Raw genomic sequence first — 19,262 nt, forward strand, 5'->3', positions numbered from 1 at the left:
GCTCATCACTTCTTTAACCAGTTTCAAAACTGAGTTGAAGACCATCCTGTTCAGAGAAGCATTCCCAGGCATTGCGTGACTATTATTTGTTATTTGACGTTTTTAATTTGTTGCCTGCTTTACTTTATTGAACCCTTTCCTGTATTGTCATGTATTATTTATATGTATTATGCTATTATTTCTTAGATTGTACGCCATGGGCAGGTTTACTTTATCTATTTTATTGTTTGTGTGTAAATCTACAGCGCTATATAAAGCATAATAATAATAATATGACTGACAGGATGACATCACTGTTACTAAAATTAAGACCAATTTTAAAATTAAAAAATTGGGCTATATCCTCACATAAAACTGATTTGAACACACCAAACAGAACAGATCTCCTTTCTGCTTACACTAGTCTTCCTGATCCCCAAATTTGCTTTCTGAAGGTCATCCAAACTTCTAGAAAAGATAGAGGAATTGACTAGTGACAACAAGAAAATGGAATCTGTTCTACTCACAATATCTATTCCACTGACAGACAGACACCACTGGATACAGCACATTGTTCTGAAGATGCAGACAATTTTGGCAGCAAAACCAGTAAGAGATAGGAGATATGCATTTTTTTGCCTGGAGAATATTGATTCTACTGAAAGCCTCCTCTTTTTACACCCAAAAATGCCTTTTCATGAACACTTGGTTCAGCTCTAATGTGCACTGCGAATCCATATAGATTTTAGATTCATCTAACAGTTGTAACTTCCTAAGTATTCTGAACACTAGTGAGGATGCTGTGAATTATCTGTCGAAGTCCCTAACTCCTCACCACCACCACCACCGCCCGCCCACCCACCCACACTTTCTAGGCTTTCACTGGGGAAAGGAATGATCATTAAACCAAATTAATTCTGTGCTTTAGGTATACCATATTTTCTTATGTTAATAAGAAAACAGTGGTAGTCTGTTTTTGCTGAATCAAGGAAAGCAAACCTTAAGTTAAATCCACATAGACTTATAGAGCTGGAAAACACCTCAAGGCCATAAACTCCAAGCGCTTGCCATGTAGGAATACACAATCAAAGCATGCCCATCAGATGGCAATCTAACCATAGTTTATGTTATCATATAGTAAGCTACTTTTCCCAAAGGATTGATTATTCAAATTTTAGCTATGTACTCTAACAGTAGAGATTGAAACACATGAATAGTCAAGACTATTTAAAATTCTTTGTTCAAAATTCATCTCAAAAAGTGAAAACTTTTCATTTACAGTTATGCCATATGTGTCCCTTGTGAAAATGCTTTCAAATCAAGAGAAGTGTATTTGTATGCTCTTACATACTTTTGCACAATTCAAAATACGAAGCTAAAACAAAGGAAAAAATGCCTTTTCAGATGGTGCCTCTATTGTACAAGTTTCTGTAGAATATGTAAAAAAAAAAAAGGATTAGTGATGTATGTAGGCTATTCTTTTTCCTTACCACAGCAGGCTCCAAACAGTAGAGCCAAAAGTGTTTTACAAACTCTGTTTAATGGCTATTGTTAGCTGTATGCCAGAAGTGACCTAGAATTCCTAATGTCCCTGGATATTTCAGAAGTGTATGTGTTTTCATTTTTAATGCTTGACTGGATGAACTCACTGAAGCATCACTTCCATGCATTCTTTGCCAATCCCAATAAATCCCAGCTGTTTTATTTAATTGTAAACGAGGCATTAGTGTCATTGCAAAAATTCAGACACTAAATCTTGACAATAGTTTTTAAAGCAGTCTATTGAAAAATACAGTTCTTGAGCTAAGTAACTGAGGTGAATTAATGAGCGGGAATCAGATGTTTCATGTTGAAAAGTACATGTTGTGAAACCTGACCAGGCCAGTCAAACACCTTGTACTGAGGAAGGTATCAGATGAATTATTAGAGATAGCTATATACTGAACATAACATACTTTGTTTTGCATTTATTTTTTGCCTTTTTCAAAGAAGACAGAAGACAGTGTGGTCTAACCAGAACTAAAGTCCAGCTGTTGATCCTAATGGGGTTATTGTTTGTATATTTAGCCATGGGCAGCAATTTGTTTTGCTAAAATCTATCTTCTTTTAGGCATCTCCTCATCAATTGTTGTGGGATTTCAATTAAAGCAGAGTATATATTTTGTGTATCATAAAAGACCAATACTAATGGCACACTGGATATGGCTACTATCTGAACCTGTACTCAGGACAAGAGGCTGCTGTTAGAACAAAATATGGAGAAACAGAATGGTTCCCAATTTCCAAAAGCTGCATACTATCAGCCTATTTATTCAACCTGCATGCAGAGGATATTTTATGCAGAGCAGGCTTGGACCAAGAGGCAGGAAGATAGGAGAAAGGAACTTTAGCAATCTAATATATGCAGAAGACACAATGCTATTAGCAGAAACAAAGACCTGTACCAATTACTGAAGAAGATCAAGGAGGAAATGTTGAACATTAAAAAAATAATAATAATGACCACGGAACATTTGCAAGAATTTATCCCAACAATGAGAAAAATGAAATACTATATTAAACTCATCGATATGTTGAGAAATTTATGCCCAAAAATTGACCCCTGAATCCTGGGTTTACTTATATATGGGTCAATATGGCAATGCTGATGATGGCAGCTCAGTAGCATTCAGTGACAAATACATATACATACATCTTCCTCTCCACTTTCCCTCCATACCTGGAAATGGGCTACTGGAAGCAGAGAGAGTGCATGGCAATTTTTATTTCTATGGGAGCAACAGCTGATCCAGTCACAAACACACACATGTTCCTCCCCACTTTCCCCACTCCAGCATGTATGCACGCACGCACGCACGCACGCACATAAACACACACACACACACACACCCTGCCTTAACTCCTTTTACATTTGACTCTTCCCCAACTGACTCTTCACCCCCTTCTCCTCCTCATCCTCTGTGAGAAGACAAGCTGGCTGCTACAGACAACTGTGGATGGGCCAGCAGTAAAGAGCTTCCATTCTGGGAAGAGACTACTATAAAAGTAGGTTTCTTAGTGGGATTTGAAGGGGCAAGGGGCACCTGTGACTGTTTAACCCCACTCCAAAAAAAATATAAATGGCTGCAACTGGGCTTTTTGGTGCTTCCTCGCTGCGGCAAAGAAACAGTCTGTTCACTGTTGGGGAAATGCTGAAGAGCCTCCATGGACCTGAGAAGCCTCAAAGTTTTGCCCTCAACTTATCCATGGATCATACCAAAATCATAACTTTGGCCCCAAAACTTGTCCTCGGCTTATACATGAGATTGATTTATAGTTGAGTATATATGGTGGTCAGAGAGTTTCCATACCTTGAATTAAATACTGTATTGATCAGAATGGAGACTACAGTTAATAGATAAAAAGATTAGGATTGTGAATGGCAGCTACAAAAGAACTGGACAAAATCATAAAATGAAAAAACATAACTGAATACTAAAGAGCGGATAGTCCAAGCCAAATATTTTCCATCAACATGTATGGATGTGAAAGCTTGGCAGTAAAACAAAGCTATAGAAAGAACATATGGTGCTGGAGAAAAGTACTGAGAATACCACGGACAGCCAAGAGGACAAACACATGGGTTCTAGAACAGATCAAGCCTGATATCTCTCTGTCAGGCAAGATGACTAAATTGAGGTTGTCATACTTCGACCACATCATGAGAAGGAATGAATCATTAGAAATACAATGATGTTAGGAAAGGTGGAAGGCAGTAGAAAGAGAGGAAGACCATATGCAAGATGGTTAGACTCAACCAGGAAGGACACAAGCCTGGGCTTGCAGGACCTGTGTTGATAGGTTGAGGATAGGGGGTTTTGGGGTTGTCTCATCCACAGGGTTGCTATGAGTCAAAGCTGACTCAAGGGCAGTTAACAACGACAACTACAAAGGGTATAAAGGACAAATAATTGAATCAAGGATCAATAATCAAGGCAGTTTACTTCACAGTGGGAGAAAGCAAATATTTTTCTCCATATTCCAACATCCCAAAAGAGTGAATATTTTTCCTGTGCAAACAGTAAACAGGTTTCCTATACAGGAAACACATTCTCTGTGCAGAAAATAGTTTTTTGTTTCTCCATAAAACAATTCTTCCACAACATTTTTGTATATTCAAATACTAGGAGAAAAAAAGTACAAAATTCCTTCTATTATCCACTTCAGTTTAATTTCCAGAACATTGGTAAACCTTTTTTTTAAAAAAACAACAACAACAGTGGGAATGAGTAAATAAATAATAAATAAATATGAATATGAATAGTTTTTCCTTTTCAACCTTGAAATCAACAAGACTTCTTTTTGATCAGATATGTACAAAATTACACAGGATTATTATAAGAATAATCAAAATTATGCCTTCTTAATTAGATTCATGAGAAAATCCACCAATATACTAATAGGGCAGGGGTTCTGTGATTAATTCAATAAAAAAGGGAGTGTCAACACAGATGCAAACATCAAGGGGAAATATAATAGAAAAAAGAAATCTAAAAGCCGTATTTATAGATCCATGTTTGCTAGGTTTCAGCATGATAAGTATCTGCTCAGCTATTACTGAAGAACCATAGGTAAATCATGAACATTTACTCTACACTACATCACCGGGTTACTCTAGTATGTATATATACTGTACGTAGATGGACAGATCAAGGCAGAACCTAAGCTTTTTTATCTGGCTAATACTGTATACATCACCTCTTTTCTTACTGTGGTCAGTGTAGCTGCATTATTTGTGGAAATGCTATTTTTAGTGAATGGATAGCAGTGCTTAAGAAAAGGCTTAAAGATAGAGCCAAAAGGGCCAGGAAGAACCGTACCATATATACTCATTTATAAGTTGAGAAATTTATGCCCAAAAATTGACCCCCAAATCCTGGGTTGACTTATATACAATATGGTAATGCCAACGTTAGCTGCTCATTCAGTGGCAAACACACACACATACACCTTTCTCCCTACAGTGCCTGGGAATGGGCTGCTGGAAGCAGAGGGAATGCAGGGCTATTTTTATTTCTATGGGAGCAACAGATGATCCAGTCACAAACTCACATAACCTTTCTCCCCACTTTCCCTAGTCCAGCACGCACACACTTTCTCTCCCTCCCTGCCTTAGGTCCTTTTACATTTGTCCCTCCCCCAAGTGACTCATCACTGTCTCCTCCTCTCCCTTCGTGAGAAAACAACCCAGGCACTAAAACCAACTGTGGATGGTAAAGAGCTTCCATTCTGGGAAGAGTCTACTGTAAAAGTAGTTTTCTTGGTGGGACTGAAGGAGCAAATGGCATTTGTAACTGTTAAACCCCACTCCAAGGAAAAAATGGCTGCAACTGGGGCTTTTCAGTGCTTCCTCGCTGCAGCAGAGAAACAGCCTCTGTCACTGCCAAGGAAATACTGAAGAGCTACCACAGACTTGAAGAGCCTCAAAGTTTTACCCTCGACTTATCATACCAAAATCCATAACTTTGGCCCCAAAATTTGCCCTTGACTTATATGTGAGATCAACCTATATGGCAGCTTGACTGTATGATTTACAGTCAAATATGAAAATGTATGCTATACTAATCATATGTTGTGCTATAGATATCTTAACAGCAGCTATGAGAATAATTCCTACTCCAATGCAACACTTTTGCTAGAGGGAAGTTCCTTGGTGTTTCTGTGGCCTTGTAAAGTAGGTACAATTACTTTGATTGGTTCTGAAAATCATGTGCATTTTAATTTCTAAGACACTTTGAGTGCCGTGTGGGAGAAAAGCAGGATATAAATCAATTAAGCAAATATCCTGATCAATTTTAGATTCTTGTTACCTTCTGAGGGCTTTCTCACTATCAGAATCTGGATGGACTTAAAGGCAGAGATGCAAGGATGAATGCACTGCACAAATATGAATCACCAAGAGTCTGAAGTCTTTGTGCATCAGCAGAATTCCAACCTGGGTGGCTAGGGAACTGGAGAAAGGCAATGTAGCACAGAAGAGTTGGAAAGCACTATGATGACAACCAGCATTACCATATCCTTCACAAGACCTAGAGATGGATTCAAGCATCAAGCCAATTGACCCTCGGCAAGTAATTTTTCAACTTAAATTTTGTTTAGAGGCTTCCTACTGCTGACTCAGACTATTTTCATACATAAAGACTTCTAGTTATATTTGATTTAAGAGGTTTATGGTCTGTGTTTTTTCATTTGTTTTTACTTTGCCTCATTATTTTTGTTTTTGATTATTTTTAATTGTGAGTGATAACTGGCTTGTGAATTAAGAACAGCATAAATTTCTCCTTAATACTAAAACAAAAGAGATACGTTTCTGACTAAATAAACATCAGAAAGGAAAGAGAGCTGGGGGAGAAAAAGGAGAAGGCTTACTGTGGCAATGAAGTGATAAGTCCAAGGACACTGTTCAAGGTTTGTTGAAAATCTGGAAGCCGGTGTTAGACTGTCTAAATATTGAATACTCAACAGTAAGAGTTGAGAAATAGTGACATCTGGTGGTGAAAGCAGGAAATAAGGAAACAAGAAATATTAATATGCTTTTATATTTGGATGGATTTATAGCCATAGCTTAACGTTCTATTTTTATATTTTGCTATTTTTTCCTCTTTTTTCCTTTTTCTTTCCATTTTTCGTGTTTTTTAAGAGCTATTTTGATTTTTATTTCTCTCCTGGTTTATTTTTTATATTCTCCATTGTTTTTGTAAAGTAAATTGGATCAGATATACATTGTTAAGTTTCTGAAGTTTGGAGGTTCTGGTCCCCCCACCTTTTGATTTATGTTGATCATTGGTTTTTGGGACCAGTTACCTTTTTCAGATTCATTAAAAATGGATTGAAAATGTTTGGATTTTTGAAACCTTGTTCTCTCTCTCATAGATTTTGGAGGTCTTTTGTTGTTGTACCATTTTATTATTACTATTATTTTTCCTTTTTTTGAATTTTTATAATTTTTTAACAGTCATCTTTTCCTTCTTTTTCCATTTTTTAACAAAATAGTTCTTGTTTTTCTTTTTCCTTTTTCCTTTTCAGTTGTTTTTCCCCCAAATTCTCTGAGACTGATATTTTCAAGAAGAAGAAGAAAGATAAGGAGGAGTGGAAAGGAGGCAGAATAAAGTTAACAGAAGGAAAGAGAGGGAAGAAAGAAAGAAAGAAAGAAAGAAAGAAAGAAAGAAAGAAAGGGAACATGACAATGACAAGATCAAAGATAGGAACTACTGTATGTATAGGTAACAATTAAAGTTGACAGAAGGAAAGAGAGGGAAGAAAGAAAGGGAATATGATGATGACAAGATCAAAGTTAGGAACTATGTAGAGGTAACAACTAAATCAGACATTAGTATGAAAATGTTGGAAGAAATGCAAGCAATGTGAGGACAGATGTCAAAGACTGAATCAGATATGAAACCAGAGTTGAAAGATGTAAATCAGACTTTGGCAAAGATGACTCAAGAGTTAATCCAAAGTAAGGGGAAAAAATAAACAACTTCAGGAAAAAGCAGAGAAACTGGAAAACAGTGTGGTGAGAATTGACTGAGATCATGAACAGGACCATGACAATTGCACATTGATGGAGCTGAATGAGAGGGAGTATTTAAGATTTAAAGGAATTCAAGAACAACCAAAGAAAAATATGAGAGAAAAGATGGTGGAAATCCTGGCTGAAATATGTGAACTGAGCCAAGAAACCATGCACAGGGAAGTAGATAGAGTCTATAGGATGAATACTGAAATAGCAATGAAAAGAAATCTAGCACAAGATACTACAGTCTATTTTGTAAGAAAGTTTGTCAGATATCAGACACTATATCAAAGTTATTTCATGAGATTGGAGACAAGTTGATTAGATTAATGGTTATCCCACCAAGAATATTGAAAAAGCGCTAAAAAGTTATATATTCCTAACAGAGAAAAACAGAGAAAGGAAGATTTTGTTCATGTGTGAAAAGCCTGACAGTATATCTCTGACGTACAAATAAAGGAGATTATGGACCTTACCGCATAGGGGCTCCCCGGAATGAAATGAGAATGGAATGAAAGGGGCCGGAAATGAGCGGGAAACGCATTTTACTGCACACAGAAGTCCCTCACTCGTTCCGTTCCCTTCCCTTCCGTTCCCAATTCGTCCCAGAAGACACGATTTTTGAGAACTGTTCAGAACAGTTCTCAAAAATCACATCCTCTGGGACAAATTGGGAATGGAAGGGAAGGGAAGGGAATGAGCGAGGGACTTCTGTGTACAGTAAAATGCATCCCTCACTCGTTCCGTTCCCTTCCTGGCCCCTTCCGTTCCGTTCTCATTCTGTTCTGGGGAGCCTGTGCAGTAAGGTCCTATGTTTTGAACTCAGTTGCAAACACAAAGTCTTTCTGGCAGACATATATGAAAGAAATGGAAGAGAAGGAAAAAAGAGAAAAAGAAGAAGTAGGAGAGAAAGTGGAAGAAGAAGAGGAGCAAGAAATAGACCCAGAAAGAGATTCAGAGAATCACCTGGGAAAGGCCCAAAGCTTTTCACTTGAAGAAAAAAAGGAAGGAATAGAGAATTGATGACCCCAGGAAAAAGAACTAAAATAAAAGACTTGTCTGATTCATTCATTCAGTAAGCAAAAAAATTAATAAAGGAAAGGAAATTGGATTTTAAAGAGAGCTAATGTTTGAAAAACCCTGGAAAATGATATTTCATTATTTGAGTAAATTAGGAAGTGACTGTACCTGTTTTCAGGAAACACATATTTTAAAAAAACACATGTAATTTATCTAAAATATTCAAAATTAGGAAAATATTTTATTTCTGCCTCAAATTAGAAGAAAGGAGTAGTAGCTATATATGCTAAAGATTAGCTGCTACCTGTGAAATTATTTGGTGATAAATATGACAGGTATATGGGCATTTAAACTGACATACAAAAAGAAAACATATTGGTGTAAGAATTTATGCGCCATTAAAAAATAAGACTTTTTTGTTAGACAAATTAATAAATGAAATTCTGGACTATTTATTTGAAAAATGTAGTTGTATGGGTGTTTAGAACAAGGTTATATTTCCTTTATTAGATGGAAAATTGGGGGGAAACCATTGAACATGATCAGGGGAAATTGCCTAATTATTTTTCTTCCTGTTATGGAAAGTCTAGGATTAAAGTAAAGAATACATCTTCTTTTAAAATGGGGGGGGGGGGGGGAGATAAAATTTTAATTTGGTTGGAAATGAGATTATTCAGTCTTAAATTATATGCAAAAGGGAAATATAAAAGATTTTTGAGGACAATTTAGATAAAGGAACAGAATTAGGAACTGCATAGGATGCTAGTAAAGCATTTGTAGGAGAGATGTTTATTCAACAAACTGTAGAACAGAGAAGGAAGTGAGAAGAGAAAAGGAAGATTTGGGGTAGAACCTGCCTGGATTGGGGCTGTGCATGTTTGCCATGGCCCCAGTCTAGCCATAAATGAGCCTGCTCCAAGCTGCCTCATGGCCGTCTGTTTTGCCCTTAAGATGCATCAAATGCAACTATCCATCTTAATGGTAAATTAAATGGAAAAGAAGTTCATTTTTTTTAAAAAAAAGGTTTTGAATCTGCAAGCAAAATAGGGAAATGGTTAACTCAGGTGCGGTATGGGAAATGGTTAACTCAGGTGTGCCATGCTGGCGGTGATTTTAGGGTTAGGGAGCATTCAACAACCACACGCGCTCCAGAACCCTAGCACGTGTGGGGGCTGCCATGATTGCGTGGCCCTGCCCACACACCGCATACCTTGGTGACATCGTAGCTGTGCAGAGTCCAAATGGCACTGCGCAGCTGTGATGCCACCATGCCATCCTATGGCGCTTTGCTGCATTACAGTTGCACAGCAAACAGGAGCTGCTTCTAAGCGTTCCTTTTTTGCTGTGCAGCAGTACCACGCCATTTGGTTGCTCCAGTAACGCTGTGCAGCAAAGAGAGGCAGTCTCAGCCCGCCTTTTTTAGGCGGTTTGTACAGTGCCATAGAAACTTGGAAGGTTTATATGTTGGAAGGTTGAGAAAAGGCTTGAAATTCAGATTGCCAAATAATCTCAAAGAAAACTTCTATATGATGATGTTGCAGGGCAAAGGTAAAGGTTTCCCATTGACATGAATGTCTAGTCATAACCAACTGTAGGGGGCAGTACTCATTCCCATTACTAAGACAAAGAGCCAACGTTGACCGAAGACAACTCCAGCATGACTGCAGGTAATGCTGTTGCTTTCCCACTGAAGTGGTAACTATTTATCTACTTGCATTTACAAGCTTTTTGAACTGCTGGACTGGCAGAAACTGGGACTAGTGATGGGACAGATTTATGAACTATATCCCAAGGTTTTCAGACAAAGTGATAATATCTAGACAGTATTTTGCTCATCGCTCTGATTTCAGAGGCATGTGCGACAGATTTATAGAAATACAGAAGTATGCTCTACAATGAAAGACTAGAATAGAAGCTGTGATATTTAATTTTAACTGGGTGAAAGATAAACACCTAGAATTCATAGTGCAGCGTAAAAGTTTTTTTAATCTCTCTGGAAACAACACTGTTGTTTTAATACTTTAGTCCACAAACAGATGATTACTGAAGAGTTATTGGTACAACTCCTGGTTCCTAGCTTGTAACTCTTCTCTGACAGCTGTCTACAGCTTCGCCTTGGCACAAGATTCCCTGATATAAGTGTGCAGTTCCATCAAAACCTGGAGGAAGGTGAGTTATACCTCTGTTATGTCTGACACAAAAAAGGAGACAATGGACCAATCTACTATTTCCACACTGACCTTTGTTGACTCCCTAAACTTTAATCCATAGGAATGCAGCAATCCAGCACTGGTGATAACCGAGGTAAAAGTCATAATACTCATGCACACATAGTCACATTTATAATATATAGTATACAGAACCATGACACTATTTTTCCATGGTGATAGGATTGTGTGCTTCTGTGAGCAAGAGGCGATGTTGATGACAGCAGTGCTGCTGGTAGGGTCTCCCATGTCAGGCAGACTTTTAAGTAGCCAGATTAAATGTGCTAAACAGTTACTGGGCAGCAGCAGTAGTATGTGCATGTGTGTGTGGGGGGCAGACTAGCAGAGGATCTCTCAGAGTCAACAGCAGTGGCACCACAACTAACGTCTGTTAGTACTGCACTGAAGGAGGCTCCTGTAAACCCCTTTTGGATGTCTTTTACCATAAGAACCCTATGATGAGATGATCCAAACTGAAACAAGAGATAGTGCCAGAACATGACACTCCAAGTTCAGATGGCACTCAGAAAGCTGCTGAAGTACAGCTACTGGGGTACTGCAGATAATAATTATGAGTAGTTCTGTGGCTAATGAAACAACTGGGCTTAAGACAAAAGGAGGGTCAACTGTTCACAAAATGAAAAACAGACTTATACTATTAAGCCTAATTGATCAGGAGCCAGAAGAACTCTGGACTGTAGCCAGGGACACTGTTAGAGAGATAAGCAGGAAGACATTATCTGTAGCCAAAAAGAAAGATAAGCCTCAATGGATGGCAGATGATGCTCTATAAGCAGTCAAGGACAGAAAAGAAACAAAAATGAAAGATGACAAAACTAAAACCAGAACCCTGAATGCAAATATACAATGACTTGTGCACAGAGATAAGAAGAAATGCTATGATAATCAATGCCATAAAATAGACACTAATAACAAAAAAGGAAGTACAGGAGACAATTCCACAAAATCCAAGAAATCAAAGGAAAATTTAAACCAGGAGTAGGGGAGCTATACAACTACACATTACATAACCAAGTGCAATTTATTTTCCAGATGGAGCCCCAAGCATGCATAGCCCAGCACGGCTGATAGACAAATCTGTCAATTTGTTGATAGACTAGTTGTGTCAGTTTCAGTCACTTTTATTTTTCCTATCTTCCATTTCTTCTATTTTGTTTCTATATCAGTTTTGTCTTTTAAAAGCTTGGCAAAAAAGATGCATTGCTTTGGGCAGATTTCATAATGCACAGATTTTAATGCAATTTTGCCCAATATATGAATTTTTCAAGTCATGGCCTACATCAAGCCAGCTACCAACAACTAATATGATGCAGAGCTTTTAATTCCCCCTCTCTTTTTCAGCCATCTGTACCACCTCAGAAGCAGCTGTACAGTCTTCCAGAGCTGGTGGGGGGAGTAAAAGCCACAATTCCATAAACAGTACCACCCCACTGGTTCTTGGCCACCACTGATACTTTTTCCAGTCATACCTACCATTTTGGGGTCACTATAATGTAAATATGTTTCCAAAGTTTTTGTTCAGAGAACTGAATTAAAAAATCCTGAGAACTGTGACTACTAAAGGACAAGTGTATTTCAGTTCACATACTGATTCAGGAAATGCAAATTCATTTAGCTCTTTTACCCTTCCCTGTCTCACACATGCTTTAGGTCAGCTTGAGATCTGTAGCTTATTCACAAATTAGAAAGCCCATAATGTTAGGGCTTGTAAGCTACAGCCATGGCCACCATTTATTGATCCTTAACTGATCACTTAAACTAGACCAATACCCAGCCTCCTAACCAATATCCCAAATTCCACTATTTTGCGTCAGTTTCAGCAAGTAACACTGGGAGGAAAACACTCTGGATAAAAAAAAAGTTTAGCATTTATAGTACTTTAAATAAATATATAAAACTTTAATTTATATCCCGCTTTTTGTTTCCACAATCAAAGCGTACAACCTTTAAAAAATACAATATATACAATTCCCCCCCTTAAAAAAGGATTAAACAATTCCATCCATTAAAATTACAGTCAATAAAAATCTAAAAGCAATACTACAATAATAAAATAACGGTGGGCAGAGTCTTCGCTTGTGTATGACTGTGGGAAAGCGTTACATGGCTGGGATCACTTTAGAGTGTTCAGTGTACAGTTCATAGATTCCTCACCCACAGATTCTACCATCCATAGTTTGAAAATATTTTAAAACTTATATATATTCCAAAAAGCAAACCTTCCATTTTGCCATTTTACTATGTCATTGTATATAATGGGATTTGACGGGGGATTCTGCAGCCAAATCCAACAGATACCAAGGGCCCACTGTACTTCATATCTTAGCAGTCCTTACATCAGCTCTGGAATATAGATTACTGCTAAAACAGATGTAAGTCAGAGTGATATTAGTTTAGCTAAAGCTACCAAATACATTTATTATTGAGTACTATTTAAACCAGGAAGTTCTCAATCCATACTAATACATTCAGACTTCCCAACAGCTTTCAAATATAATGCTTTCCTTTAAAAATAAAAATAAAATGCAATACTTTGGCTAAGAATTTAAACTTACTAGGATATTTTTCTTCTTCCTCTGTAGGTTCTCTCTCCTCTGTTTTCGGTGGACCTTTTATTTTATATATCAATGAACGTAGTTTCCCAGTCCATGATATATCTTCATCTTCTACCTCTTCTTCCTCTAATGGAATACCTAATTGACAATAAAACTCATTTGTAATAAAGATGATTCAGTTTATTGCTAGAACTCTCAAAGTATTAAAATGATGCCCCAATGGACATGGGACTTACCTTGTGGAGTCCCCCTCAGATGAAAATAAAAACCACCCACAGGAATTTGAGGAATAAATGGAAACTCCAACTATCAGCCTCCCTCTAAGGTCTTTGGAGCAGAGGCAGAGCCAGGATTCTCAAAAGGGATCTATTCACCCCACTCCCAGAACAGGAACTAGGTCTAGAGCCACCCTATCCATATGAAGGTCCTGGCACAAATAACAGCAGGAAAGCCAAGATTTAAGAAAGCCCAGCAGGACATAAGGCTGCAAAATCAGCATACTTTGAACTCAACCTGATGACTGGAGTCATGAAATTTTTCTTTTCAATGTTCATGTTAACTTGCTCCCTCCTCTCAGTGTAGCACTTTGATTGATCCTGAAACTTGTAGGACTACAAAAAATGTTAGAACTTATTTGCTTTTAAGCACTGATATGTCACGATTGCTTGTGCTTGCCCCCCAACTGATTTTGACACATTCTCTTGTTGCTCACTGTGCTCACTCTACTCAGTTTGGGAAATATGCTACCATAAACCGTGTGGGTGAATGTATCAGGCCCTTAACAGTTTATGTTTAGAGGCCCTTGTGGGCTTTAACTGGTCCCCTGTGGAACCACACCATAGGAGGATAAAAATGCATCCTAAGGTTCTGAGTAAGGGTCTGCCACATGGGATGTATCTGCAATGCAGAATTAATCCAGTCTGAGGCTGCTTTACCTTCCATGGCTAGATACTATGGATTTGTAGTTTTGTGAGATATTTAGTTTTCTCTGTCAGAGAGCTATGGTGCCACAATAAACTGTAAATCCTAGGATCCCATAGGATGGAGCCATTACAGTTAAAAAGGTATAAAACTGCATTATTTCTGCAGTGCAGATACAGCTGATCTTAGGTGTGCTTTCCCTCACACTTTTTTTTTTTAAAAAAATCCTGCTTTAAAATGTAGTTTTGTTTTTGCAGTTTAAAGTGGTGTCCAAATATGCATGATGGGGGAGGAGCAGGGCTCTGAATGTTCTGAATGGGTCTCTGAACAGGTACAAAACTCATTTGTGAAAATCACAGACAAATTAAAGAGGAAAGGAAAATAAGTATGATTTTGTTGGAGTAGCATAATATTTTGCCAACCCTCTGCCTGTTTCACCACTAAACAAGTTTCATTTTTAATTCTGCTGCCTTTCTTCAACATGTTAAATGACAGAACAGGAAATTCACCATGCCAATTTAGTCAGTAACTTTCTTAAATAATTTAAAGAAATACAAAATGTCTTTAAATGGCGTGAGAAAAGCCCACAAATCCTGGAACTTAAATATTTTGTATGGAACTGTGAGGGGGGGATCACTTATTCCAAGTTGATATTTTTCAATCTGGATTTTCTTACTAATTAATATAATTAATATAAAACCTGCATGTTCATAAAAATAACAACTAGCATATTGCTATGTATCCTAGTTTCTGTTCTAAGAATAGGATGGGATGTCCACACATCCCAGTCACTCCCTCTCTGACTGACATTATGCTACTCCTGAGGACACTCGCTAGATCAGAATGATATGTGCCATGTATATATACAGATTTAAGGGGATGATTATGGGGGAGCAAAGGAAAGGTAAACAGCTGAAAATTGTGGATGCATGAATGGGAGCTTGTTCTGCTTGCAGCATACCATCTTTAGATTCTAGCTTCTACACTAGCAAGTTATTATTTAGGGGCATCTTTCCCTTATATACTTTCCCAATGAATGAGATCTGCTGGAGGTGCCCTACTCTGTGTCTCGCAAGTGGAAACAATACACTGTGTGAGGATATGGGAGAGGGCACCCTGGTTGTGATATACCCTCCCCTTGCAGGATCTATTCATGCAGACATTGGTGTCATTCCAGTGCCAATTTAAACTTGGCTTTCTTTTAAAGCCTTTGGAGCATAAGGATTTTATCCAAATGTTATACACATTTTTAGATGGTTTTAACTTTTTAAATTGTTCAGTTGTTTGATATGCTTTTAAATTGTTTATATCATTTTGATGTTTTAAATTATTGTTTAAATTGATTTTACTGTAAGCCACCCAGAACTCATACAGGGTAGAAAATGGCACCACCACTACCACAATGGAAAGCAAGTGTCATTTAACAGGATTCTTAGTGATGGCAGGCTCCTTATTGATTTCTCAATTGCAGTTATGCAATATTACATAAACTCACAGCAAATAATATTTAAAATACAAAATGAAAAGATATTAATTTATATGTTTGCATTGGCGGGAGAAATCTTTTAAAATGGCTCTTCATGATCCACTTGCCAGAAAAACATTTTCTGATTGCAAATTGTGTGTGGTTTACTGCTTGCAAGAGAATGTTTTAGATAATCATTCTAATTAATTGTTGTGTTTCATCTTCACAGTTTTCTGTTATACTTTATCAAAATCATGTTTGCAAGGAAAATGCAATAAAGACAAAACATTTATGAGAAGTAATCCTTTACAAAGAAATAAAATCCCAGCAATATGCCCCCTCCCAAAGTAAGTATGCTATACTTACCACAATGCATTAGGAGATCATCATGAAACTCATAAAGCTCTTCCCGAATCTCATCTGGACAAGGACAATCTTCTCCCAGTTGAAAATTTAGCAACATATTAATCTGAAACGATAAAATTAAACTGAAATATCTTTGAATGATAGTGGAATTCCCCACAATATGGTTATAGTAGCATAATAGCACAAATATTAGACATTGTTTACCCAGGCATTTAATGGGACTTCATTCCAGAGCAAAGAAGATTGCTTTACAACAGTTTTATTGATTTTGAGCATAGATTGCTTAGTTTTAAAAAAGTGAGGTGAGGTGAGCATATTTGAGGAAAAGCACAAACTGCTTGCTTGCATCTTTGTTTCTTTGAGTGACCAGTAGTGGTTCTGCACTGCTCCAGAGCAATTCTTCTTAAGAGTTCTCAAGGGAACCCTACTTGAGTCTCTCTTTGTGCAATCCTCAAGATGTAGCTACCATTCTTTTCAAAACAATTACTACCATAGCAGCTGTAGCACTAAATGCCAAAAAAGGGCAAGATATTGCTGTAGAGCAATCAAGTTGTGTGAATGCACTGTCAGCTTGTCATTCTTCACCATGGTCTCTGCATAACATGCATGAGCAATATCAAATGCAAACTTATGCTTTGTCAGCAGGAAAACACTTCATAACAGAATATAATAAAAAGACAAAATCAGTCTTTTGCCAATGGCAGCATCCATTCAAAACTGGATGTTAACATAATAAAGACACCTCAGGGCTGATGCTTGAGACCAAGTAACTGCCTTGCAAACATTAGGCAGTAATACACCTCTCAAAAATGGAAAACACTTTTGCAGAATTACTGTAAATGTCTTGTGGTAACAGTGAGTTAGCTAAACTATGCCAAGGTTATAGTGAACAATCCACTTTGAGAAATGTTGTGAAGAAACAGTTTCAGAATTCTCAGTCCAGAAAGACATGAAAAGTCTCTGTGTTTTTTCCAGTTGCCAAACTGTAATCAGAGCATGATGAACATCTACGGTAGCGGTCCCCAAACTCTGGCCTTCCAGGTGTTTTGAACTTTGGTTTCCAAAATCCCAGACCATTGGCCAATATGGCTTATTTTGGGAGGGGGCATGTTGCTGGGAGTTTAAGTCCAAAAACACCTGGAGGACCAGACTTTGGGAAACACTGATCTAAGGTATGAAAGTAAAATGCTATTGAAGGTAGAGGAGGTGCTAACCAGAAAGGAGCAAATCAGAAACAACTTGGTTAGAAAAAGCATAGTCTGGTTTATGGTTAATCTTTTCCTTGTGTCACAGCAAGTAAAAGTTTGATCCAGCCTTCAAGCACACATTTCATTAGCCATTCTGATATCCCCCTCCACAGCTAAGCCCCCGAAAACAACAGTGGTTCAAATCACAGAAAAAGCTCCAAGAAGGGAAATGTGCTGACCACCCTGGGTACTGATTTTTCAGATTACACTAGAATTTCATGAACTCTGGAAATATGAACAGAGAAACATGGTAGATTGATGACATTAGAAAAACAAAAATGTTTGCTAAAGAAGCATTCTTATAAGACAGGGGTAGGCAACCTTTTTGAGCCGGGGGCCGAGTTGCTGTCCCTCAGACAACTGGGGGGCCGAAGCCAAAAAATAAATATTTTTTTAAAAAAATTAAATAAATAAATAAACTGGGACAACTGTAGGACAAAAATTTCAAATGGAGGACACTTTTCCCCAAAAAATGGAGGACACGCTAAAAATATTGCTGATTTTTTAAAAAATGTTAATATAAATGCATGTTTTGGAGGCTTCTATAGACAATTGCCCCCCTTGCCTGCTGCTTGCCCCCCTTGCCCGCCTCCTCCTGATAGGCCAAAGGCCTCACACCCTCACGTGAGAGGCCAAAGGCTCCGGCGGCAACCGGCGGCAGGACCGGGCCGGGGCCGGTCCCAAGGCCTTGCCGGGCCGCATCCGGCCCGCAGGCCGCAGGTTGCCTACCCCTGTTATAAGACAACACTAGACGTGATCCCAGTAAAATGCCATTGTTTGCTCTAAAACTGAAAGGTCTCTCTTTAATAGCTCGCATGGGTAAAATACACTCTACACTCTCATTTTGACTATTGGCACATCCCAATATAGTATTGCTGTGATCTCTTTGCAGTGTGTGTCCAGCTATAATAGGACCTGTTAGTAGGTGTAACATTTCAGAAACAAAAAGATGAGCAAATCAGCTTTGTTAAGACCACCAAGGGATTTATACCTGTGCACCTTTGGCAGCACTTCTGCCTGTAGCAGAAAGAGAAAAACAATGTGGTGTCCCAAATGTGGAAAAAAGGGAAGGATGTAGAACCCATTCATGAATGCCCTACATGTAGCTCATTACGTCTGCTAATCTATTTTATTTTATTTTTTGCCTGCTACATGTAGAGCTTCGAGCAAGAGTTCCTGCCTGCATCACAGTAGCCACCAAAACAGGATGATTTTTCAGAACTGTAGATCAAGACATTCTGCCCTGGTGAGGGTTGTATCCCTGGTGAGGGTTGTATTGTCTGCAGCCAGGTCAGTTGAAGATGTGCAGATACTGGAGTAGGAGCTGAAAGCTGTAATGTGCTGGATGATGGCACAATGAGAAGCTGAATTGCAGTAATCAGGTCAGGGAATTGGATAAACTATCTATCCTGGATAAGTGACTCTCGTACAACATGTACAGTCCCTACCATGGATGCCAAGAGACCCAGAAGTCTCTGTACAGCCACTGTCATGATTGAGGAGCTTTCTCTTATGTCTCCCATAAAAGTGGCAATTCCCTTTACTTTGTCATCTGGCAGTCAAACCATGGCTAATATGTAACTGATCTTTGCCCCAACAAACTGAATGTCCTGAGTCAAACAGGTAAAAGGGTAAGCATGATCTGATGCTGAAAGAAAGTTTCTGATGATACCACCAGTGCAGAACTGCAGCAGCATAGCTGCAGTAAACAATACAATAAAGCTTGATGTAGGAAAGAATGAAATTCTAGTCTGGATAATCCTACAGCAGCTTACTTACAATAGGCAAGTAAACAGTTGCTTCCATAATTCATAAGTATGTAAGAAGAACAAAACAGAAAGAAAAGAGGAAAGTAGATTAAGCTGCCTCACCCTAACAAGCTGAAAAAACCCAGATCTCTGAGTATTGCTACCAAAATGTAAATCA

The 19,262-nt window shown here is 38.1% G+C and overlaps 1 protein-coding gene across 1 annotated transcript in view; it reads right to left on the reverse strand.

Moving 5' to 3' along the window:
- The window catches only part of RYR3 (ryanodine receptor 3), a 442,959-nt gene that overhangs the window by 247,155 nt on the left and 176,542 nt on the right, over positions 1-19,262 (reverse strand). Inside the window, exons 37-38 of the mRNA XM_089521997.1 lie at positions 16,090-16,192; positions 13,338-13,475 (exon numbers count right to left, since the gene is read on the reverse strand). Coding sequence (XP_089378123.1) covers positions 13,338-13,475; positions 16,090-16,192 — 241 coding nt within the window. The remainder of the gene's footprint in view (positions 1-13,337; positions 13,476-16,089; positions 16,193-19,262) is intronic.

Source organism: Sceloporus occidentalis, unplaced genomic scaffold (assembly GCF_023333645.1).
Source record: "Sceloporus occidentalis isolate IW3139 unplaced genomic scaffold, rSceOcc1.0.p SCAF_4, whole genome shotgun sequence".
NCBI classification, from domain to species: domain Eukaryota; kingdom Metazoa; phylum Chordata; class Lepidosauria; order Squamata; family Phrynosomatidae; genus Sceloporus; species Sceloporus occidentalis.